The 25,568-nt window shown below is 36.4% G+C and overlaps 1 protein-coding gene across 1 annotated transcript; it reads left to right on the plus strand.

Moving 5' to 3' along the window:
* The first annotated feature begins 4,853 nt into the window (after positions 1 to 4,853).
* On the plus strand, positions 4,854 to 25,279 carry LOC143529443 (organic cation/carnitine transporter 4-like). The gene is made up of 2 exons (XM_077025233.1): positions 4,854 to 5,457; positions 24,090 to 25,279. Exons 1-2 carry the CDS (start codon positions 5,028 to 5,030, stop codon positions 25,259 to 25,261), a joined length of 1,602 nt encoding a protein of 533 aa, XP_076881348.1. The 5' UTR covers positions 4,854 to 5,027; the 3' UTR covers positions 25,262 to 25,279.
* The last annotated feature ends 289 nt before the right edge of the window (positions 25,280 to 25,568 follow it).

Below are 25,568 nucleotides of genomic sequence, written 5' to 3' on the forward strand. Positions count from 1 at the left end.
CCGCCTGGGTATTATTGAATCCCAGGGGATGGTTGTTTACTGCACTTGCCCCAGCTTGGGTAACTGGGGTAGTGTTCGTAAAATTTACTGCACTTGCCCCGGCTTGGGTAACCGGGGTAGTGTTCGTAAAAACTGTGTAGTCGCCGGTATTCCTCCCAGTAGGTGGGGTTGTGGTTACCGGAGTTTCTTTAACCATCTTTCCAGAAGTTTGAAAAAACTGAAAAGAAATAAAGTTCTAGCTTTTATGCATGGATGACGCCAATGAAGAAACACTAATGGACCCCGGGCAGATTACGGGTAACCTGGGGGTTAAATAGATGTTTCCCACGAGGGGTTAGACCCGGCAAAGATGGTTCTTCTGATAACCTGCAAAACAGACACCGTGAGCTCGTCACTGAGAAGGGGGGGGGGGTTCCTCCTTGTGACCACCCTCCGGCGTGAGAATCAGACTAGATTGCTCTTGAATATAAATGTATATTAAGAGATTGCTAGAGCAGATATCAGGTATAATATGTAATACGAGATAGTATATGATAAGATGATAAGATATGATAAGATGAGATGATCATACAATTTGGGGTATTTATAGCCGAAGGTAGGTTTCCAAGAAGGTATTGCCGGCTGAATAGTATTCCTGTTCTACCAACTGTGGCCTACGCACGTGCCATGCTGGTAGTTGGTGGGTAGGCAGCGGCTGACAGTGAGCAGGCCTGCTGTGTACTATTCCTTTTCCACCAACTGCCGGCTATGCACGTGGTATGACAGGAGTTGGTGAGCAGGCAGCGGCTAATAGTGACATACAGTACAAGAGCATGCTGCTCGCCATACTGTTGTTAATGAGCTGTCGTATCTTTGGTCAGATCTTTTGCCCATACCTCGTCAGGTACAGTACAGAAGATCTTCCCGTATCGTACGGACTGGCTTATTTGGGCGGGAGTATTCCCCCTCCCGCCTTTGTGCGGGATTGTTCCCGGCTTTGCTCATCCCCTCAGGTGACTGCTGAGTTATTGAGAGCTAAGTGCCTTGTGCGTGTAGCCTTGCTGCGCGGGTGGCCTTCCCTGATGGCTTGTATCCGCAGCTGCGGGAACAGGCAGAGTACTTCACCATTGTGAGGCATTTCCTGCGGGAACAGCTTGCGTACTGCGCGTAAGGACGTCACGTCTCTGAGCATGGTGGGTCCTGCGGATCCAGTTGGTTTCTGCGCAGACGTCTCTCTTCAAGGTGAGTCTTGCGGGTCCAACTGGGCTCTGCTGGGACCTACCTCTTCAATACGTCAATATCAACACGATTGAAATAAATACCTCACATGACACATACCTCTGAAAGACCTATGCTTTCTTTGTTGAAATAAGGAGAAAAGGTTTGATTAGAGATTTTCAAAGAAATGACGTATTAGTTATTATACTAGTGAAAACCAACAATGCGTTGGTTTAGGATTAATTTCTGAGAATGGGTTAGATCATCCTAATGTCAATCCGTTTACTTCCATTTATCCATATTCCAAGGTAATGATTCAACTTTCAAGGATCCCTTAATAATCCAAATCAAGGAACTTCTCATACATACCTAGTAGAATTGAAATAAGGAATCCTAGTCTTTAACAAATATTTTTGTCATCCAATTGTTCTCAGGCCCATTCAATAAAAAATAACCGAATGTGATAAAATAAATAATAAAAAGGACCCATATCTAGTTAGGAAATCGTTGAGGCTTTTAGAAATAGGCTTTTAAATTTATAATTTCGGTTTATTTTCCTATTTAATAACCCAAATCTTTTCAATTTATAAGTTTGGTTTATTTTGTTATTTTATAACCCATAATATGATCTTGGTAATTAACTATTTACAACGTGAATATTAAAACACAATTTTCAAATACTTAAATATTATTTACTAGAGGGCGGTTACTGTACATTAATCTCTTATCGTACAAACAGTACGCGACAACGTCAAACGTCCGATAAAAAATTAAAACTACGCGCCTCTATTCTTCAATCTCCATTACTCTCCCTAAAATCACTCGCAATAATCAACCTCTAATCAACTGATCCCGGCGACGAAGCGTACGCAGAAAACTACTCTCCCTAAAATCACTCGCAATAATCAAGCGTAAAACTACTGTAAATCAACAGAACTATACTACATTCAATCATAACGAAGATGGATAAAAAGAAGAACCCTAACTCATCTGCTTCGAGGAAGGAACGAAGAACAAAGCAAAAACAAGATAAACCTCATATTACTAATAAATCAGGTGTTTGTTTATTATTGTTGTAATCGTTTTAGGTTTTAGAGAGATTTTAACCGTTGTTTTCGTTAGCGTTTGACAAAAATGTGTAACCGTAATCATTTTAGGTTTTACTTGTTAGTATGATTTGGTGTTTAATAAGTGTTTTGGGATGATTTGTTTGTGATTATTGGTTATTACGTTGTTAATTAATCTGTGATTTGAAGTGTTTGATAAGCTTTTGAATGATTGCAACATATGAATCTGTCCAAATGTCCTGAACCTAGTCTTGTGCGTTAGATAAGCATTTGATAAGGGTTTGACATGCGTTTAGGGTTTAGTGATGATTGCAACATATGAATCTGTCCAATTGACCTGAATCTAGTCTTGTGCGTTTGACATGCGTTTAGGGTTTAGGGATGATTGCAACATATGAATCATTCCAATTGATCTGAATCTAGTATTGTGCGTTTTATAAGCGTTTAGGGTTTAGTGATGATTGCAACATATGAATCTGTCCAATTGACCTGAATCTACTCTTGTGTGTTTGATAAGCGTGTTTGTGATGATTGAATAACTGGTTCTGTCCAATTAACATATGAAACTATGCAATTAATCTGAGTTTTATGTGTGATTCAGTTAAGCGAAAGGTTAAAACAAAACAAGTTGAAGCAAACTCTATTTCGGACTTTGAAGTTCCAATTAACAAGTTTTTATCAAAGAATAGGAAAGAGATAGAAGAAAGTAGTTCTGACTCGGACTTTCAAAAACCAAGGAAGAAGGTCGTTAAAGAAAAGAAGCCAGCTGAAAGGATACAAAGGAATTTGTTGCATTTATAGACAGAAAGTTACGAGTCAGATGTGCACTATTTAACATTATGGATGCAATTAGTGCTATGAACTCTGACCAAAAGGTTTGTTTGGAAAAAATGGGATTTGGGTCAATATTAAGATTACAAGTAAACCAAACTCCATCAATGTTAGGGCATTGGTTGTTGATGAACTATGATCACCAGTTTAATGAATTGAACATCGGCAGCCGTGCTATTAAGATAACCACAGCCAAAGTTCATGAAGTGTTGGGGATACCAATAGGTAAAATTCCAGTTTTAGACAGGAGTAGACCAAGATTGGAGGACGATGAAACTACATATTTGTTCAAGAATTAATTCTCGACTACAAGAATAAGTATAAAGCATGTGAGAGAGAAATTGTCGGAAGATCAAGGAGTTGGTGAGTTGTTTAAGATTAATTTCCTAGTGTTGTTCAACACATGTATAGGTTTCATAACAAAATCAACAATCAACCAACGATTCATCACCGCAATCGATAAACTCTCGGATATTCCAAATATGGACTGGTGCAGCTATGTAATTGAAAACCTGAAGATGACAAAAGGAAGAATGGAATGATGTCAATCAGCAATACAACGGTCCAATCACCTTTCTGGTCATGCTTAACACACATGAGTACCAGAAGAGATATGGTCCATTTGGGGCTCCGGTCACAACACCTGCAGTCAACTACCTAACAACAACTCTAGCAAAGATGGAGAGATACTTGTATAATAATGGACTTCCATTAGAGGATGATTTTTGATAGACCTTCTTTACAACATGTAAATTACTTGGTCTTTAGTACACCATCATGCAGGTAAGATCCACCTTTGCGAACCCCAAATCCAGCTTTTTTTTAGCATATTCACTATAAAAATCAAATGCTTGATCAATTGACGAAAACATCATTCCTTTAACAGGTTTTTAAGAAAAAGAAACTTCAGGAATGATATCAACCCCTTGACCTTCAACCAAAACACTTGAATCATCTACACAAACATCAAATCAAACGTGTTAACACCAAAAAAAACTCAAAAAGTAATCCAAACATGCTCATATTATAAAAATACATAAACTACACGCTCAAAGCACGCTCATATTATAAAATCAACCATTTTAACAATCCTAATATTAACACACTCATAACACGCTCATATTCTATAACATTATAATCAGTCATATTAACACGCTCATAATACACTCGTAGTATAAACACCCAAAATCAACCATGTTAAAACACTCCTAATATGAACACGCTCGTAACACGCTCGCAAACTAAACTAATCAATTATCATATGATTCTCATAGAAACTAACATACAGGTTACTGCCACGATTATAAGCATAGTATACATCTACTGTTGATTAGTTCAAACAGAGCAAAAACTTACATTCACGATCGTCTTCGATTTCAAAACCCTAAATCAGAAAATCAATTGAACAACTGGTTCGTGTACTCAAGAGAGCTCAATTGATAGTTTTCGGTAGAAAAATTGTTTTGTAAATAAGAAATTGATTTTGATTAAGCGAAAATCTGGATCGTAACCGTTTATACGCAAAATACCAAAATTAGATTACAAATCAAAAAGACAATCGTACCCCTCTCGCTTAAAATAAATGGGATCTTCTCAACCGCTTGCAACTGAATCGAAGGTGTAGATCGATGCTCCCAGATGTCGCGTACAATTTTGTACGATAATTAAGCATTTGCGTATTCCATCTTTTCTCTTATTTACTAAATGAAAGTGCTAAAATTATATAATCATATTCGTGTAGTAACATCATTTGTATTCCAATTCAATTTGAATTAGTATTTTATCCATTATAATTATTGTGAATAGACATTTACAATCCTTAATCTTAAGCTTATTTTCGATATTTTTTGTTTTATAAATAGTCCACTTGCGTATCCTTTCTCCTTTATAACTAGAATAACATTTAGTATTTTGTACCACTTTGACACCTTAATGTCATCCCATAAAAAGGAGTTGGATGATCTCCGGTCACCTCTCCTCCCTCTCGTGGGAACACACACCACTACGATTCATGGGCAACCACCACTCGAGACACTCTCTGTTGACCAGATGCTAACCAAATATTGCGGTGAGTTTGGGTTTTGGCAATTTAGGCATTTCGTTCTCACGTGTATGGCATGGGCACTTGATGCCTTACACACAATGGTTATGATTTTTGCTGACCGTGAACCCAGTTGGGCTTGCGAACCTAATTCTGGATGTGTATGGGATTCGGTCAAGAGCGTTTGTGAGCTTGAGCCAGGTTCATGGCGATGGGACGGTAGCGAAGGGTGGTCAACAGTGGCTGAGTGGGGCCTAGTGTGTGGACAAAAATACAAGGTTGGGCTGGTTCAAGCTTTGTTCTTTTGTGGTAGCATGATAGGTAACATCCCCCCAATATCTTTTAAGTTATGTTCTTATGTCGTGATTGCATGAAATAGTTAGTATTGTACGTATAGAAAAGAATTTGCAACATGGTTTAAACTTTTATAAGAAAATTTCGTAGCTCATATGCACTTATTATTTATAATTAGGATTTTCTAATATATGCCCTCTTGGTACATGTATTTAATATTTCAAATATTATTATTGAAACTACCATTTCATATTAATTAAATTAAACTTTTATAAATATTTATCATATATTATAGTTTTCTTAAATCATCTCTTCATTCATTCCTTCATGACTGCTAATTAAAATTTTTCTAATTCTCTCTTAATGAAAATGTCAACGGGTATGGTTTAAATCATGAGCAGGATCAGGTCTTTTCATTTGCCAGCGAGTAAATATCAATAATGACGCATGAGCCAATAGGATTCAGTTTAGAATTAGTTTTCTTTCAAATTCAAACAGAGATTAATTATTAATAAACGGGAGAAAATAAAGTTACTAATCAAAGATTTGGGAAAATAGATATATTTGATCATGCAAAATCAGTATGAAACTTGAATAATTTTTTGTGAGAATATGAAATTTGTTGGTAAACTCTTAAGAACACAAGAAGTTAAGCATGCAGTAAACAAAGAGTTTAAGGGATTAAGGTAACAAAACCGATTTACAAAGTGTTCACGTGGGTGTTAAAAAAGATGGCAAATCTACTTTACGTTGGGTTCAAGTGGATATTCCTAACCCACTCTACATCTCCCAGGTTATTTAATCGGGAGTTGCTTCACTAATGGTTCTCTTAAACGGAAAATAACTTAATTATCTTTACGTATAGATGAACAGAAAAATTGTGGAAAATTAGAAATGATGTAAAAGTAATTTTAACAAAAATTAAAGAAAAAAATAATCAGTAGTCATGAATGGAAAATAATATTTATGAGGAGAATAATAAAAAAGTAAATATAGTAAATATTAAAAGATTAATGTGAAAGGTTAGTTTCAATAAAAATATTCGGTATAACAAATGCTTGAAATCCCTTTAATTGATATATCATGTCAAAATTTAATGGTTATTGTTTAATTTTATATTGTCTCAATTTTAGGAATTTAGTTAAATTTTAATATTTCAGTTGACTTTTTAATTCAAATTTTTGTAATTTATGATTAACATTTTAGTGGAAAACAAATCAATTGGTATTAATCATTTTTAAGTTACTAAGGATATAGTCATTAAACTAGGGTATATGCCTACGTGATACGCAGGTGGAATAAGTTGTCACTAAATATAATCAACTTAAACATCAATTTAAACAAACATAATGTTTATTAAACTATTAAAACTTAATAGATTTACATTGTCACTAAACAAATCACCATACCAACCAAAAAGTAATAGATTTACATTGTCTTAATATTAAAACTTTCAAATTACAGGAAGTTAATTTAAACATAACAAACATAATAAATTCAAGCAACATAATACTTCTTCAAACTTTCGGACCAAAACGTTAACCATTTACATTGTCTAGATCTTAAAAGTTAAAAGTTACAATAAGTTAATGTACATCGAACAACCAAAAAACATCAACAAAAGACATAAACATGTACTTTCATATTAAACCATCATCAACTTCTTTAAACATTCTACCAAAACAAACTCATTTTGCTTCACCACTTGAAAATATAATAAAACATTAGCATCAATATTAAATATATTTAATAATGAGTAACATTTGAACATTAATAAAGTTGTTTTTATTAAAACAAAATAACATAGTGAAAAAATATGATACAAAAATATATATACCATATATACATGTATTTTAATAAAAAAAATATATTAAAAACGTGGAAATTAATTGTTATATTTAAATGAGAATATTATTAAAGACATTACTAACGAACGTATATGAATATCCCGTACAACAGAAAATGTAATAAACACGTATTTAAGATATTGACATTTTATGTTGAGTATATATTAGGAAAATGAATTAAATTAGAATATATTAAATGGTCGGTCAACAATATTAAAGAAAGTTATTAACTTTAAAAATTTTAGAAAACACCGACCCACATTATAGTCAATTCCAAAAATAAATAAATAAATTATACTCAACTTATTTATTTGAAATTCGAATTATCAATTTGAATACACATAAAAAGTAATAATTATAAATAATGACTTTAAACTTTATTATATGATTTAATTAAATTAGAATATAATAAATTGTAATTTAAGTTATAAATCTGTTTACCAAAATTGTTATATGAAATTTGTTATAGTCAAAGATCCTAAATACAAAAAATATTACAAAAATCATGGCATAATCCTAAATAATGACTTTAAATTATTATAAATAATGACTTTAAATAATCCTAAATCATGGCATAAAAAGTAATAATTATAAATAATGACTTTAAACTTTATTATATGATTTGATTAAATTAGAATATAATAAATTGTTATTTAAGTTATAAATCAGTTTACCAAAATTGTTAAATGAAATTTGTTATAGTCAAAGATCCTAAATACAAAAAATGTTACAAAAATCATGGCATAATGTAATCTTGAAATTATTACTTTTTTAGTAGATCCACAATTAATATTATTTTATTACAGTCAAAGAAATATGCATTCAATTTTGTTAAAAACCCATTATCATTAATTGTGATATTTATGTCTAATTATAAATTGATCAAACATATAAGATAGGAAAATTGTGGAGATTGGAAACTAATAAACAATAAATATTGACAATGAAAACAAAAATTTTCCATAACCAACTGTAATATATTTTTTTTAGAATTCAAATTCAAATAATATTTCGAATTTTTATAGTGCATTAATTGTTACAGTTTCTATAACCAAATGATGACACCCATTAGCATTAATTGTGACATTTATGCCTCATATACATTGGTCAAACAAAAAAGATGGAAATGTGTAAATTTTGGAAAATATAATGTATCTTACAATATAATAAAATAATAATGTTTTAAGTCAAATATATTAAAATATAAAAATGGTAAGGAGTAAATGTAATTATTTATGTCAAAATAAGATGTAACAACTAATTAGAAAAGGTAATAAATTTATAATAACAAAATTACTAAAATTATAATAATTATTATAAATTATAAAGATTATCATTAATAAATAGATAAATATAAGATACAAAAATATATATTTTATTTAATACATCGGTTGTTATTAAAATATATTAAATGGACAAAACCAACAACTATATATGATTATTATATAAAAATCAAATAAATTACATTAATTGTGAAAAAATACATAAATACATGAATAATAACAAAAATATACATCAATATTAAACAAAAAATAAGATATCTTATCAACAAATCTTCAACCCATGAAATTAGCTATATCAAGTTGGGAACATAACCTGAAATGAGAAAATTAAATATTAATATTCGTTTTACAAATAATAAATTTTAATTGTGATAATGTTACATGTTATGAAATATTTACCCAGTAATTCATAAAATTCAACTTTAATTTAAATTTGGAAATTTATAAATTTTAAATTACATCGTTTTAAAAATAATAAATTTTAGTTATGGTAATTTTAGACATTATGAATGTGTGTTTAATCAGCTATTTAAAAAGTTCAACTTAAAGTTAAATTGAACTTTAATGTTTGACCAGCATTTAAATAAAAAAATCAACTTTATTTTAAGTTTGGAAATTTAAACTTTTTAATCAAATCGTTTAACTTACCAACTTAAACGTTTGACCAGCAATTAAATAAAAAAATCAACTTTAATTTAAATTTGGAAATTTAAACTTTTTAAATCAAATCGTTTAGAATTTAAACTTTTTAAAGCAAATCGTTTAACTTACCAACTTAAACGTTTGACCAGCAATTAAATAAAAAAAATCAACTTTAATTTAAATTTGGAAATGTAAACTTTTTAATCAAATCGTTTGGAAATTTAAAATTTTTAAATCAAATCGTTTAACTTACCAACTTAATCGTTTGACCAACAATTAAATAAAAAAATCAACTTTAAATTAAATTTGGAAATTTAAACTTTTTAATCAAATCGTTTAACTTACCATCTTAAACGTTTGACCAGCAATTAAATAAAAAAATCAACTTTAATTTAAATTTAGAAATTTAAACTTTTTAAATCAAATCGTTTGGAAATTTAAACTTTTTAAAGCAAATCGTTTAACTTACCAACTTAAACGTTTGACCAACAATTAAATAAAAAAATCAACTTTAATTTAAATTTGGAAATTTAAATTTTTTAAATCAAATCGTTTGAAAATTTAAAATTTGTAAATCAAATCGTTTAACTTACCAACTTAAACGTTTGACCAGCAATTAAATTAAAAAATCAACTTTAATTTAAATCTGGAAATTCAAACTTTTTAAATCAAATCGTTTTAGAAAATAATAAATTGTAATGATGATAAGTTTAGACGTTTTAGAATATTGACTTACCATTTACAAATTTCAAATTTAACTTAAATATGGCAGCATAATTACACCATGAAAAACTAACGTTAATCTATCCAAGTAAATGATTTTTTTAATCTATTGAACCAAGCCAATGATTATAATTAATGGGTGGTTTAAATTACTCATTGATAATATTGTAAATATATTAAAGGAATTTGATTTATAATTAGAGTGTGAAGAGCATAATACACAAAGTACACCTTTTCAAACCTTTGCTATTTGAAAATACAATCCCAAAGATTTACTCATTCTCTCTAATATATTTATGCTTTGATGAATCGGATGCTATCAAATATATCGATAGTTAAGTAAAATCTACTAATACGTACTCTGCTCTACTTTTAAATTATATATTTTATTATGACCATCGACTTGAACTTCGTCTTTTAGAAAGACAAAATCTTATTCAATTCCTTGTGTAAAATTTAAACTTACATATATATGGAAAATATTCTTACATATGTGTATGTTATTCAGATTCTAGCAATTAAATATGATGTTGCCGGAAAAAGATATAACATAGCCGGAAAATCATATAACATTGTTGGGCATTAAAGTATAATATATAACCTTACCGAAAAACGATTAATCTCGATCTACATTACCGGAATATAGAAGATGGTGGATGGTGGAGTTAGAGAGAGAGAAAGAGAGATAGAGAGAGAGATTAAATACAAACAAAAACGGAAAACAAAAATCTTACCGGAAAACCGTAATAACTTCAAAATATCAATTCAATTTTAGATTTTGATATACAACCTAAAGAGATTATTACAAAATCATATAACAATTAAAATAAATATAAAACCATATCGGAAAACCTTACCGGAAAAGATATTACCTTGCCGGAAAATCAAATAACATTGTTGGCCATTACCGGAAAACGATTAATCTCGATGGTGGAAATTACCGGAGAGAGAGAGAGAGGGCGGGAGAGAGAGAGAGAGAGAGAGAGAGAGAGAGAGAGAGAGAGAAATTAAAATGATTAAAATGATGATGGAAAATTATAAGGTTTAAATAGTATGTGAGATGTCACATGACATCATATTAGAGAGTCTTAGAATGGAAATGAGATGACATGAAGGCCTAGGTGGACACCCTAGTAGAAAGACATGTAGCAAAATTGTATTAATTTAATAGATTAGTAAGATAGTATGTTTACTTAATTAAGAAGAGTGCGTTGTTATTCATAATTTTTCAAGCCACATCATTAATCTTTATATATAAACAGCTTTGTAAGTCTATTTCAAGTTGACGAAATCAAATCATAAATTTCCCCCAAACTTTTTGTCTCATTTTACATTTATCAACCTTTGATGTGATATTAGAACTCAATGCTAACTTTGTTGGCAACATATATGGTCATTGCTCCAAAATGCCATTTAATGTGATTATCGTAGTTATATGGTTAAACTATGGTCCTTCTAGTAATGCACCAATGTATTAGTACTATGTCATGAATGGTACACACTATAGTACGTATCTCACTCGCTATGATTGTAAATGTTCTTATATGCATGATCAATTCCTCATAAGTCCCGACCACCATCTTTAATTCGGATGGCTATTCTTCCATCCTATGTGATGTATTTGTCAGTCATTTCTTTGGCTTTACTTTTTTATCTTCCGAACCAATATTGGTTCGGATGACACTTATGACTTACCCCATCAAAAGCAACCAAAAGAAAGAATATACTTTGTACACCAAAAATCTTTGCAACTTGACTCTTCTTTTGTTTTGTTTTCTTTTATTTATTTATTTTTTTATAAATGATTTCTTTTCTTTAATTAAGGCAACGTTATCATCATAGCCCAACTCTAATTTGTTCTTTTCCCTCCAGACAATTTAACTTCTTAATTTATCTACAACATTATGTCCCTGTATATATCCATCAAAGATTAAATGAATGATGCAGACTAAAATTTATGTTTGTCAAGACAAAAAAAATACCCATCACGCATGGCATCATGTGATGGACAGTACTAGATAGGTGTGTGGATAAACGTCATTAATCTTTATGCATAATAGCGTGTTTCTTTCTTTATCTTTAATAATAGGTTATTGACCCGTAGATCGACGTCATGTGTGGAAAAATATAAATCATCCAATAAACACATGATTTCAAACAGCAATTAGCATTTTTGACAATTAGTATTCAAAATTAGAACCAATCGAATGCGTCTTTGAATTTCAATACTCAACCAGAAATGAGTGTTCGAAATAGATACTCGAAGCGAAATTCAGCAGCAAAGTTAACATCGAACCAGTAATGCATCTTCAAATCTTGAACTTATAATCTGCATAAACTAAAAACAAAATTAAAAGCTGACTCGTTTACAACTATTAAAACACTGCATTTTTGACTATTTTATAATCAAATTTACAACCAATTGAATTTTGAAACATTTGATTGAGCAACTTGTTTACAATCTAATAGAGTAAAGTTCACCATGTAAATAACCATTCACTGATCATTTAATTCACACATATGTCTCTGTTTCATCTTCAATCAACATTCAGAAATTAAATAGGTTTTGAAACATATAGTTATTATTTTCAAGATACTTATTAAGAAGTAAATTAATAAACAATAGTGCATTAAGTTAGATATACCTTTGGTGGTCCATCTAGATAAATGGTGAGATATAGACTTTCCCCGACTACAATTTGGCAACTTGTGACGTACAAATGGCCTTTCAAATCTTCTGTGTGATGTTAACTGTGACCCTCATCCTCACTTAATTACAAATGAAAGAAGCACGTGAGAGTTAAATGAACCTCACAAATTTATTACCTGAATATACCCCCCCCCCCCACCCCCAAGCAAAACCGCCATGTCCTCCAAATGCAAATTCATTTGCGCTTCCCTTGAAATCTTTCATAACATTTCAAATTCTCACATCAAATATGTTAAACACCACCCTATGATCATGAGCAAATCATACAGTTGATAACAAATAAATATTGTAAGTTGTAACCAGTAACAATCATTATAACTTGGATAAATATTGACGTTCTCATGTGAGGGTCTGCTTGTTTACTGACTATTGTAAGTTGCCAAATATTTTTTTACCAATGAATTTAACCTGCGGTTTCAAGACCTTAAATCAAAATAATATAACACTAATTAAAAATCATTAAACCCCAAACAATGAGATACAAAAAACACAAGAGCATGCAAAGTATAACTTACTTTGTTGGCCTGAGGGCAACCTCGACAGTCGACATGAAGAATTTGTAACTACAATCGAATAAATAAAAGAACTTGTGATCTCCATAATACGCGCCTCGACAGTCGACATGAAGAATTTGTAACTACAATCGAATAAATAAAAGAACTTGTGATCTCCATAACAAGCGTCGATGTATAAACTTCATAAGAAGGTTGGTATCATTTCCATTTAGATTAATACAAGAGCAACTTTTGTAGATGTGTTATGAGACTAAAGATATGCCCATAGTTGCTAATCACTGTTCCCTCTTCAATATATATACGAACAGAAAATCAGTAAAAAAACCACATATCTCGACAACTGAATTAGAATGACCAAATACATAAGATATAGAAAGAGTTACATATTAATATGCTCCTGTCCTTCCGTCCATTGCCCTAATTTATCTGAAACTGTCGTAACTTATGTTTATAACCAAGTCCACCAAAAAAGAGAGAGAGAGAAACTTGCGTAGACTTAATGTTTGACCATCAGAAAAGTAAATAAACATATAGGACCATTTAACAATTAAACGTAGGGAAAACAACTATGCCCTAATATATCATGTGACGTTTCATATACGAATATATGAATGAACATCAAAATTTAATCTTGTGATATACCTAGAACCATAAAAGTATTTGTTCAAGATTATATGAAAAATTCATAATGGGTAATATATGCTAAAACTTTATTTGAGCATAAAATATATACAATTAGAACTTGGCACATAAAATAAAATAAAAATTAAAATAAAAGTTGATTAGATAAGGGCTAGTGATATTTAATCAGCTGCAAGTCTCCAAGTACCCTAATCGATTAACATTGAAACCAATACCATAATAAACTTACAATTTTAAAAATGTTCGTTATTTTTGGAAAGTAATAAAATCAACCAATAGAAAAGAGCTAGAATATGTTGTTTTAATAGTATATGTATTATATCAATAAGTGTTTTGTTACATATTAGTTCCTTTAAGCCAACTCAAGTTAACTTTTTCAGTTCAGTCAAATACAATTTGGTATTTTTACATCAAAAGGACTATTTAAATATGCAACTTTAAGCTTATTTATACATTTTTATAATTTTTAATTATGTTTATCATACTTTTCATCTCATGTTGCGTTATTACAAAACTCTGAAAAACACACAATATAAATCTATAAAAGCTGAGTGAGAAAAACAATATTAAAATGTTAGATATAATTTTTATAATCTTCATCCAAACTTTCCCAGTCAATCTCCAATTACTATCGGTGATTTTAATGCCATCAAACTATTTTGGTATCGGGATTTACTTGAAGACCATATACGAAATCAAAATATATTGTTAGAGATTCGGGTATTGCAACACACACAAACACAAATAATCGCAAGAGAAAAAATAAACGAAGATGAACACACAAGATTTTATGTGGTTTAATCGGCTGACCTACGTCCACGGGCTGCAACCAGGATACTTTATTGTTTTCTGACTCACTCGTGATGATGAATTACAAGTACAAGGCTAAATACACATAGATACAAGATTAGGGTTTTCTACTTTTTCACCAAGAATACTAATATGTGCTTTAATTAAAACAAAGTGGGCCAACCCATTTGATCTTCTAATTTCATGCTCTATAGTTCTCTTGAACCGGACCCAAAACAATCGAGCCTCCACATTAAACCCAACAATCTCCCACTTGGAGGCTTGATAATCTTCAAACTGTCTATCGATGTTCGCTTGTACCTCTTGTAATCTTTCTCGTCTTCCTGGGTTGCATCAGCCTTCTCATCCGTTAACCTGAACGCCCGTTGAAGCTCCCCCGAGTTTCAACACATCAGTCATGGCTACAACTGCCACCGACTCGTTCTCTGTCTCTACCGGCTCCCACTTACACGAACTGCCGAATCCCGGAATACCTTGAGAACAAACAACACTTTTCATATTAAGCAAGTAATCTTCTAGAGAGATATTAACCGCTGAAATGCTGATTTTCTTAACCCACTGTCTGGTAACTCTTGCTAAAGCTTTGACTAACTGGCTGCCAATGTTCCCACTACCACGAAAACCCCTGACTGTTTTTTCTGAACCTCTTCTAGCATGTTCAACCTGAATCTGACATGTGGCTCTGGATTTATTTCCTGCAAAACAAATCTTCTTCTACCCACTAGACTCAGACGATAAACTGACCGTATACAGCGAACCCCCCTTTCTTCATCGAGCGATAACAAGATTTCCCTTCACAACTTTCCACTGCCCGTCCCAAATTTAACCTCATGTCCCTGTTCATCCAACTGCCCGACAGATATGAACTTTTTCTTTAAGCTTCGAATAACTATGACATCCTTCAAGGTCCATGAACCAGCTGAAGTAACTAAATTCATGTCCCTCATGACCGTAACATCAAGAACATCATTGTTCGCCAGTCTAACCTTACCAAAATCACCTTTCTTCAAATTCTACAATGCTTCACTGCAGTGGGTAGCATTGTAACACCCTTGGCAAACACAACATCGTCCCACTCTTAGGAAAATCTCACATCGGCCGTGGACAAGAGAGATCCTTGGTTCATATGTAAATGTCCTGCCTCTTCAATCACCAACGCGTTTTGGGCTTAGTTGGTTGTGGAGCACATGAAAACTTCACGTTTAAGCGTGCTTAGGTGGAAGTAGTACTCGGATGGGTGATCTCCTGGGAAGTCTCCATTTGGGCAACCAAAAACAAATCCGTGAGCTCTTCGTGGGTAGATCGGACAATATTGGTGGTGCGATGAGTCGGATGTTACAGGTGGTATCAGAGACACTCTTGTGCCGTTCGGGATGATGGGACACGCCTCATCGAGGATGATGAGTCCAAAGGGGGGGTTGTTTGTAACAACCTTGGCAAACACAACATCTTCCCACTCTTAGGAAAATCCCACATCGGCCGTGGACAAGAGAGATCCTTGGTTCATAAGTAAATGTCCTACATCTTCAATCACCAACACGTTTTGGGCTTAGTTGGCTGTGGAGCACATGAAAACTCCACGGTTAAGCGTGCTTAGGTAGAAGTAGTACTAGGATGGGTGACCTCCTGGAAAGTCTCCATCTGGGCAACCAAAAACAAATCTGTGAGCTCTTCGTGGGTAGAGCGGACAATATTGGTGGTGCGAGGGGTCGGATGTTACAGGTGGTATCAGAGACACTCTTGTGCCGTTCGGGATGATGAGACACGCCTCATCGAGGACGATGAGTCCAAAGGGGGGTTGTTTGTAACACCCTTGGCAAACGCAACATCGTCCCACTCTTAGGAAAATCCCACATTGGCCGTGGACAAGAGAGATCCTTGGTTAATAAGTAAATGTCCTGCCTCTTAAATCACCAACGCGTTTTGGGCTTAGTTAGCTGTGGAGCACATGAAAACTCCACGGTTAAGCGTGCTTAGGTGGAAGTAGTACTAGGATGGGTGGCCTCCTGGGAAGTCTCCATCTGGGCAACCAAAAACAAATCCGTGAGCTATTCGTGGGTAGAGCGGACAATATTGGTGGTGCGAGGGGCCGGATGTTACAAGCATGAAATGAAACACCAAAATCCATCACCCAAAAATCAACATTATCCTCAACACTAATAACTAAAGCCTCATCCTCTAAGTATTCTTCTGTAGTGTTGACTTCTTTCTTTTCATTCTTATCATTCAAACATTGAATCTTAAAGTGTCATGCCTCGTTGTAGTTCCAACATACCACATCCTTCCGAGTCCTAGACTGACTGCTTTTCATGTTCCCGCTCCCACTACCTCTATTATTTTTCCTTCCTCTGCCAACAAACATTAACTCATTTGACGATTCACCGGAATTTCTTCGCCTGGCGTCTTCAAAATAAGATCTTGAATCCCATCAAAAGTGAATTCACTAGTAGAACTAGTAATCGTTGTAACAGTCCCTGACCAACTATCAGGCAAGGACGATAACAGTAGTAGAGCCTGAACCTCATCCTCTAATTTGATACTAACTGACCCAAGTCTTGACAAAATCAAGTTTAATTTGTTGATGTGTACTGTAAGTGAACTTCCTTCTTTCATCTTCATGTTCTCCAGTTCACGGATTATGAATACCTTATTAGCTGCCGAAGGCTTTTCATACATATTATACAAAGAATTCATTATCCCACGCGTTGTGGTTTCCTTCAAGATGTTGAATACAACATCCTTCGATAACGACAATCTAACAACTTCTTTGGCTTTCTTATTCAAAGTCTCCCACTCATCTGATTTTATCTTCTCCGGTCTTTCACCCAATACCATGTCCAATCCTTCTGAACTAGCAGATCCTTCATTTGCATTTTCCACCAACCAAAGTCTTTACCATCAAACTTCTTAATCTAAAGTTTCCCGCTCTCGGCCAGTATCTCAAACTGAGAATTTCCGAATTTTGATCTCGGTAACAAAATAGAAAAAATAATCTCGGACAAACAAAATAACCCCACCTGATCACCACAAAACCACCCGGCTACACTGCCCGACAAACGTCAAAACCCGATAATCAAACCCGAAGCCTAAACCAAAACTAAAACCCGATGCAAAATCGATTAACAAACCTTAATCAAGAAACTGAAAAGACGAACAGAGAAAGAATACACCTGATCGATTTCTTCTTCATTGAAAATAGAATTGCCACCATGGTATTATTTGTTGACTTCACGTTTACGTATGAGACAAAAAAAAATTGTGATCCAACACACAAATCACAATGGTGGCAGTAGCGTTTCTTCCACAAATACAAAAAGAAAAGAACACAATAATTTATATGGTGGCAGTGGCTTACAAATGAAAAAGGCACTGAACAATGAAACTCCAAATTTTTCCTTTTATTTTGTTTGGATGTAAGCATAATGAAGAAACACTAAGTGACCCCGGGCAGATTACGGATAATCTGGGGGTTAAGTAGATGTTTCCCACGAGGGTTAGGTCTAGCAAGATGGTTATTCTTCTGACCAATGAGCTTCGGATTCTCCTTGCCCGGATGCAGCAGGAGGGTAGGCTGACAAATGAGCTTCGGATTCTCCTTGCCCGGATGCAGCCGCGCGTCGAGTTGCTTTGTCATGAAAACGACAAGTTAAAGGCTGCGCGTATCCAAGAAGTGGCTCAGGCGCGGGCTATCCGGGAGGAGAACAGGAGACTTTCCGCAATTGCTGCGGAAAAGGAAAAGGCCTTCAAGGCCCTCGAGGCTGAAGTTCAGGCCCGTCTCGAGGCTCGTTCCAAGGCTGCCCAAGCTGTTAACGAACAGCTTCGGTTGGCTAAGGAAACTGCACGGAACGCAACTGAGAGGGCCACCAAGGCTGAAGCTGTTGCTGAGCCTCTATGCACTGAAGTTGAAGAACTTAAATCCAAATTAGAGAAGCTCCAGCAGACTCATGATGCCTTGGCCATGGAAGACGCCAAGAAGCTCCAAGAGATTTTGGATCAGAGGGGTATGCTTGACCATACTGAGCGTAAGCTGAAGGGCGTTGAAGAGGCTGCTGCTAAGGAAGTGTTGCTTGCCAACCTTAACAAAAATGAAGCCGAACGCGCCCGTAACCAAGCTCAAGCTGCCCTTCAAGAGGCTCTGGTTAGCTTCATAACATCTTTACGCTTTTCTTTGTACTTGGAAAAGGTTTGATATATTTTTTCTTGTAGGTTGTGCATCGGATCTTCACGAACACATCTTATGACGATGCCATGAGCGCAGCCCTTAACGCTTCTCATGAGGATGGGGAAAAGGCTGGTTTCTTGCTTGGTCTGGGGTTTGTTGAGAAGGGATTCCCGCCTTCCAACTTCCCTCTTTATGACATGGACACTGAAGCTGCCTATGACCAAGCAGTGAACCATTATGCTGCCTTCCCGCATCTGGTGGTGGAGAAGGTGAACGAAATTGCTGCTGCTGATGATGGGCTAACCATTCTCAAGACTTTTCTTGAACCGCCACAGCCAACTGATGGTGCGGGTACAAGTGGGTTTGGAGGGAGTGGTCCTGAAGTTTGAACCTTGAGATCCCTTCCCACCGTTAGGATAGATTTATATTTCTGTAGGCGGGTAGATACCCGGCCATTCTTGTAATGCTTGAATTTTTTATGAAATATAAATGTTTGTGCGGGTAGGACCGCCACTTTCACTGGATGACTTGCTTTATAAACGTTATATGACTTGCTCATGCATATTATAGGTTAATTTGGCACTTGTTTTGCCGCATAAACAATATATGATTCGCTCGTGCATACTTTAGTTTAACTTAGCAATTTTTCAAGTGTTTTGAATAAGTTAACCGTTCGACGCGCGGTTGTCAATAGGTTAGTGTTCAGTTTCCTCTATCATGATTGTGCGGGTAGGACCGGCACTTTCATTTATGGGATGACCAATCTTCACCTATAACTGACATGCGTTAAGGTTTGCCATTTTTTGTGTTTATGCGGGTTTTGCCGCCGTCCACACGCAACGACTTCCCCACTTATTTATGCGGTGAATACCGGCATATCAGTGTTTTGAATAAGTTAAACCTTTCGACGCGCGGTTGTCAATAGGTTAATGTTCAGTTTCCTCTATCATGATTGTGCGGGTAGGACCGGCACTTTCATTTAGTGGGATGACCGAACTCCTATAACTGACCTGCGTGAAGGTTGTCCTCATCTGTTAGAAAATTTTATCGTTTTTTGTGCTTATGCGGGTTTTGCCGCCGTCCACACGCAACGACTTACTTCCCCACTTATTTATGCGGTGAATACCGGCATATCAGTGTAAGACCATCAGCGTCAATGTGATAAGGAGAATCATTTCCATTAGAAGTGGCTCTAGGCCTTTTCTTTACAAGTTTTGAATTGATCTACATGCAACCTGTGTAATTGAACTCCCCTGTTCTTGGGATGGGAGTGTCAACGAGCCTTTCGAGCCGATATTCACCTGGTTCGGAATCTCGTTGTTTACGCAGTATGTAGTCTCAAACATTAAAGCTGCAGTTTCATTCGTGTTTTCCCCAACTGGGGTTCTACACGCATTAGCCTGCTCAGCGTTCATTACGCCACGAGGTGCGTGAGTTTCCCATCTCTGAAAAATGTTTCGACGATGTCCTTCAAGTCTAAGAATTCCTCGGTGGTGTGGCCTCTTGTCCTGTGGAAGTCACAGAATTTGCTTTGATCAGCGTTTGGACGCTGTCGGATAATTGGAGCCTCTGGCCATGGGAGTCTCTCGGTGGCGAATATCTCGGTGACGCTTTTGGTGAGTGGCGTCCATCTGACGTTCCGGTTCGACGACTGCATGTTATCCTTTCCGCCTAACCGAGGGCGAGAGCTAGATGAGGTGTCAAAGTTTACCCTTGACTGCCAAATGCCTAGCTTCCTCTTTTTGTTTAGTCGGGCGGTGAGGACGTTGTTTTCTCTTGTTTTCTGGGTGTAGAGGTTTGTGCTCTGGGGAAGATCTCTACCCAGTTGCTTTTCCGTTTCCGCGAAGCGTTTAGCTGCTGTCATGATGGCATCCCATGTGGATGGCATGCCGTCTTTACCCGTTAAGGTGCGGATGAGCTCTGGGTCCTTCGCGCCCTGGATGAAAGCAGCGCGAACAAGATCTTCGCTAATAATGCCCAGACTTAGCTTCTTTGAATTGAAGCGCGTGATGAAGTCTAGTAGAGACTCATCTTCCTCTCGGATGCAGTTGAGGATCGTCCATTGCTCTTCGGTATACTTTCTTTGTTGACTGAAGTGTTGGCTGAACTTTTGCTGGAAGTCCGCCCAATCGTAGATGTGGTGGACCGGTAGACGGTCAAACCACGCTCTGGCTGCTCCAACCAGCGTCATCTGGAACATATAACACCACGTGGGTTCCGTCCAGTTGCTGACGGTTGCCCCTGCTATGAATCTGTTCAAGTGATCGTCTGGGTCGGATATACCATCATAAGTGCCGATGTTGGACATCTGTTTGTCACTTCTCGGGGCGATTGCTTCCGCAATGTCCCTTGCAAACTTGGACGTTCCCGCATTTGCAGCAGTTGGTCTAAAGGTTTTGGAGAAGTCACGTGGGTTTCCCCCCGCGTTCCTTGGTTTGAAGGTTCTCCGAAATTCCTTCTCTGTTGGAAGTCCGTTTCCTTATGCTTCCCTTTCGCTCTATGGCGAGGGTTTGCGTCGGTGTCGGATTCCTCCCGATCATCGTCCGAGTACTCCCACTCACTGCTTATGTTGATCTGTTGAGTGCTTCCGAATTCGTCAGCCTGTTGGAGTGAACGCAAGCGTTCATCCAACTCAGCTTGGAATTCCTTCTGACGTGCTTCGGCCCACGCTTTAACTTGATTGAGTGTTTGGCGGGGGAGCCTCGTCTGTTGTCTCTCCAACTGGGCATCGGTGCATCCCAGTGAAAGATTGTTTACTGCACTTGCCCCGGCTTGGGTAACCGGGGTAGTGTTCGTAAAATTTGTGTAACCGGCTTGTCCCAGATTGTTTACTGCACTTGCCCCGGCTTGGGTAACCGGGGTAGTGTTCGTAAAAATTGTGTACTCGCCGGTGTTCCCCCCATTAGCTGGGGTTGTGGTTACCGGGGTTTCTTGGTCACTCGCTGGCCTTGGCACCGGAGTAACCTTAACCATCTTTCCAGAAGTTTTGAAAAAACTGAAAAAGAATAAGTTCTAGCTTTTATGCACGGATGGCGCCAATGAAGAAACACTAAGTGACCCCGGGCAGATTACGGATAATCTGGGGGTTAAGTAGATGTTTCCCACGAGGGTTAGGTCTGGCAAGATGGTTATTCTTCTGACAACCTGCAAAACAGACACCGTGAGCTCGTCACTGAGAAGGGGGGTACCTCCTTGTGACCACCCTCCGGCGTGAGAATCAGACTAGATTGCTCTTGAATATAAGTGTATATTAAGAAAAATAGCTAGAGAGAAGATGATAAGATGATAATACCGTTCCAATGTGTTAGGGTATTTATAGCCGAAGGTAGGTGTCCAAGAAGGTACAGCCGGCTGTATAATATTCTTGTTCTACCAACTGTGGGCTACGCACGTGCCATGCTAGTGGTTGGTGGGTAGGCAGCGGCTGATAGTGACATGGCCGGCTGTTTACTGTTCCCTTTTCCACCAACTGCAGGCTACGCACGTGCCACGATGAGGGTTGGTGAGTAGGCAGCGGCTGATAGTGACTTTAAGTACTAGAGCGTGCTGCTCGTCGTACTGTTGTCAGTGAGCTGTCGCCGCTTTGGTCAGATCTTTTGTTCATACCTTGGCAGGTACAGTACAAAAGATCCTCCAGTTGCGTACGGACTGGCTCATTTGGGCGGGAGTATTCCCGGCTTTGTGCGGGAGTATTCCCGGCTTGCTCATTCCTTCTTCAGGTGACTACTGAATTATTTGAGAGTTAGTGCCTTGTGCGTGTAGCCTTGCTGTGCGGGTAGCCTTCCCTGATGGCTAGTATCCGTAGCTGCGGGAACAGGCGGAGTACGTCACCATTGGGAGGCTTTTCCTGCGGGAACAGCTTGCGTACTGCGCCTAAGGACGTCGCGTCTCTGAGCATGGTTGGTCCTGCGGATCCGGTTGGTGTTTGCGCAGACGTCCCTCAGGAGTCTTGCGAGTTCAATTGCGCAGACGTCTCTGTTTAAGGTGAGTCTTGCGGGTCCAACCGCGCAGACGTCCCTGTTCAAGGTGAGTCTTGCGGGTCCAACTGGGCTCTGCTGGGACCTACCTCTTCACATAATGAGACCAGAACCTTATAATCGAACACTGAGTTGATGGCCGGTTGCAAAAACACTAAACCCTAATTTGACCCAAACTATCCTCTCGCTATGGTGTTTCTCCCGTGTGTAACCGTAACCACGGTTTTGATACCACTCGTTTGGGATTCGGGTATTGCAACACACACAAACACAAATAATTTGGAAGAGAAAAAAATAAACGAAGATGAACACACAAAATTTTACGTGGTTTGGCCGGCTGACCTACGTCCAAGGGCTGCAACCTGGATACTTTGTTATTGCTTTCTGCCTCACTCGTGATGAGGAATTACAAGTACAATGCTAAATATATATATATATATATATACAAGATTAGGGTTTTCTACTTGTTCACCAAGAAAACTAATATGGGCTTAATTAAAACAATGTGGGTCAACCCATTTGATATTCTAATTTCCTGCTCCATAGTTCTCTTTAACCGGACCCAAAACAATCAAGTCTCCACATTAAACCCAACATATACATTAATACAAACTATGTGGCCATATGAGAAATCACTTATCCAAGCCTACTATAATCCAAGTTATGAGGCCATTGAAACTAAAGATTCAAGGGGGCATCGCCCAAGCAAGGTCTAGGGCAACATCCTTGGCGAGGGTCTCGCTAATCCGTAGCATTCATAATGAGTTTTATAGTGACTGAATATTAGTAGCAAGTTGTTATTAATCGGTAGCAAAACAATTATAGATTGGTGTAGTTTGTTATCAACAGAGTTACATAAGCTCAGTAGTAACATAGTTACAGAAGCTCGCGGACAATAATATGATGATTAAATCCTTACATACAGGAATCATCTGGTCTGATTTCATAATCATTTTCACACATGATTTCCAATCCAGTTGAACTAATTTTCACACATCATTTTCACTTATTAAAACAAAAACTTGTTATTTGTAGAAGCATCTTTTGTCGTATCCAATTGTTGATTAAAGTCATAAAATGATGCACACAATTGTTGATTAAAGTCATAAAATGATGCACACGCCTTAAACCTACAACAATTGTTCCAAGCAACTACTTCTTTTATAAGTGTCAACCTATTAATTTAAATTAACTTGAAATATATATGTGTTAAAGTAGTAAACAATAGTGAATGCATTGTACGTCGGGGTAAGTTTTTATTATTTGAAACAATATATATCTCATATCTAGTTCAGAAAAATAAAGTTATTAAATGACTACAGATTAAATGGTTCGTTTTATTATGTAGCTGGTGGAGTATTTGGTCACCTATCTGATACCAGATTGGGACGAAAAGGATCACTCATGATTGTATGCCTTATGAACATCATTTTTGGCCTGTTAACATCCATTTCCCCTAGCTATTGGATCTACGTCGTCCTCCGTTTATTCACTGGCTTCAGCAGCGGTGGGGTTGGTGTATGTGCCTTCGTCCTCGCCATTGAACCCATAGGACCTAGCATGCGAGGTATTGCCGGCATGTCCACCTTCTACTTTTACTCAACCGGGATAGCTCTTCTCTCAGGAATTGCATACATATTTCAATCATGGCGTTTTCTTTACATTGCTTCTTCGATACCCTCCATTATCTTTCTTGTTTTCATGCTCCCTTTCATCTCTGAATCCCCTCGTTGGTACCTTGTTCATGGTAAAACTGATGAAGCTATGAAAATCATGCACAAGATTGCTAAATCAAATGGAAAAAACCTCCCTGAAAATGTGTACCTTGTCCTTGAAAAGGAAGCCAGGAGTTGTTATCAAAGGAGTACTGTAGAAATTGGTATGGATGAAGTTATCACGGGGTCAGTATTAGACGTGATCAAGTCACCATTAACAAGAAAACGTTTGATTCTTCTTATGGTAATCAACTTTACTAGTGCGTGTGTGTACTTTGGACTAAACTTAAATGCCACAAACCTTGAAACCAATATCTACCTTAGTGTGCTACTCAATTCCGCTGCAGAGATGCCAGCATATCTTTTGACTGCAATATTAATAGATAGGTTTGGAAGGAAGCCATTAGGAGTTGGAACACAGTGGTTTAGTGGGATCTTTTGTCTTATAGGCAGCTTGATGGGAAGCCAAGGGAATTGGAAGGTATTGAGAACAATGTGCGGAGTTTTGGGAATATTTGGAATGGCCGGAACTTATAATTTGTTGTACGTATACGCAATGGAGTTATTTCCAACTGTAGTCAGAAATGCGGCGCTTGGATCTGCAAGGCAAGTGGGACAAATAGGAGCCATGCTAGTACCTTTCGTGGTAGTAATGGATGCTAGTCTTTCGTTTATGGTGTTTGGGGCATGTGGAATTGTGGGCGGTATTCTTACACTCTTCTTGCCAGAAACATTAAACACACCATTATATGACACCTTGAATGGAATGGAGGATGAAACAAACAAGTTGCCGATGCTTGCATAAATGTGTTGGAATGAAGTAAAACTGCTGATTATTAGTATATCGAAAGTTGTAGAAAGAAAACTCCAAATTATCGGTATATGGAAAGTTGTAGAATGAAAATTGAGTATTCTATACTATGTTTATGGTTGATTAAAGAATTAATGCGTTTCAAATGTTAATATGTTATATTCTAGTTTTGATTCTTAGATGCTTTATCTTATATTGCACTAGACTAAATAACTAGTGGGTTACTGGATTCGTTGAGTTCTCATGCATAAATTATGTATTGTAACTTGTTGATTTTTTACGTTTCGTCAACTCATTATCA

Source organism: Bidens hawaiensis, unplaced genomic scaffold, assembly GCF_021521415.1.
Source record: "Bidens hawaiensis isolate Kalapana, Puna unplaced genomic scaffold, B.hawaiensis_p1.1 tig00008542_1, whole genome shotgun sequence".
NCBI lineage: Eukaryota > Viridiplantae > Streptophyta > Magnoliopsida > Asterales > Asteraceae > Bidens > Bidens hawaiensis.

What these genes read in the sequence shown, in the direction of transcription:
- LOC143529443 (XM_077025233.1), top strand. Translation starts at nt 5,028, where the DNA reads ATGTCATCCCATAAAAAGGAGTTGGATGATCTCCGGTCACCTCTCCTC. An exon ending in CTTTTGTGGTAGCATGATAG is followed by an intron (nt 5,458 to 24,089) that starts GTAACATCCCCC and finishes TTTATTATGTAG; the next exon opens with CTGGTGGAGTATTTGGTCAC.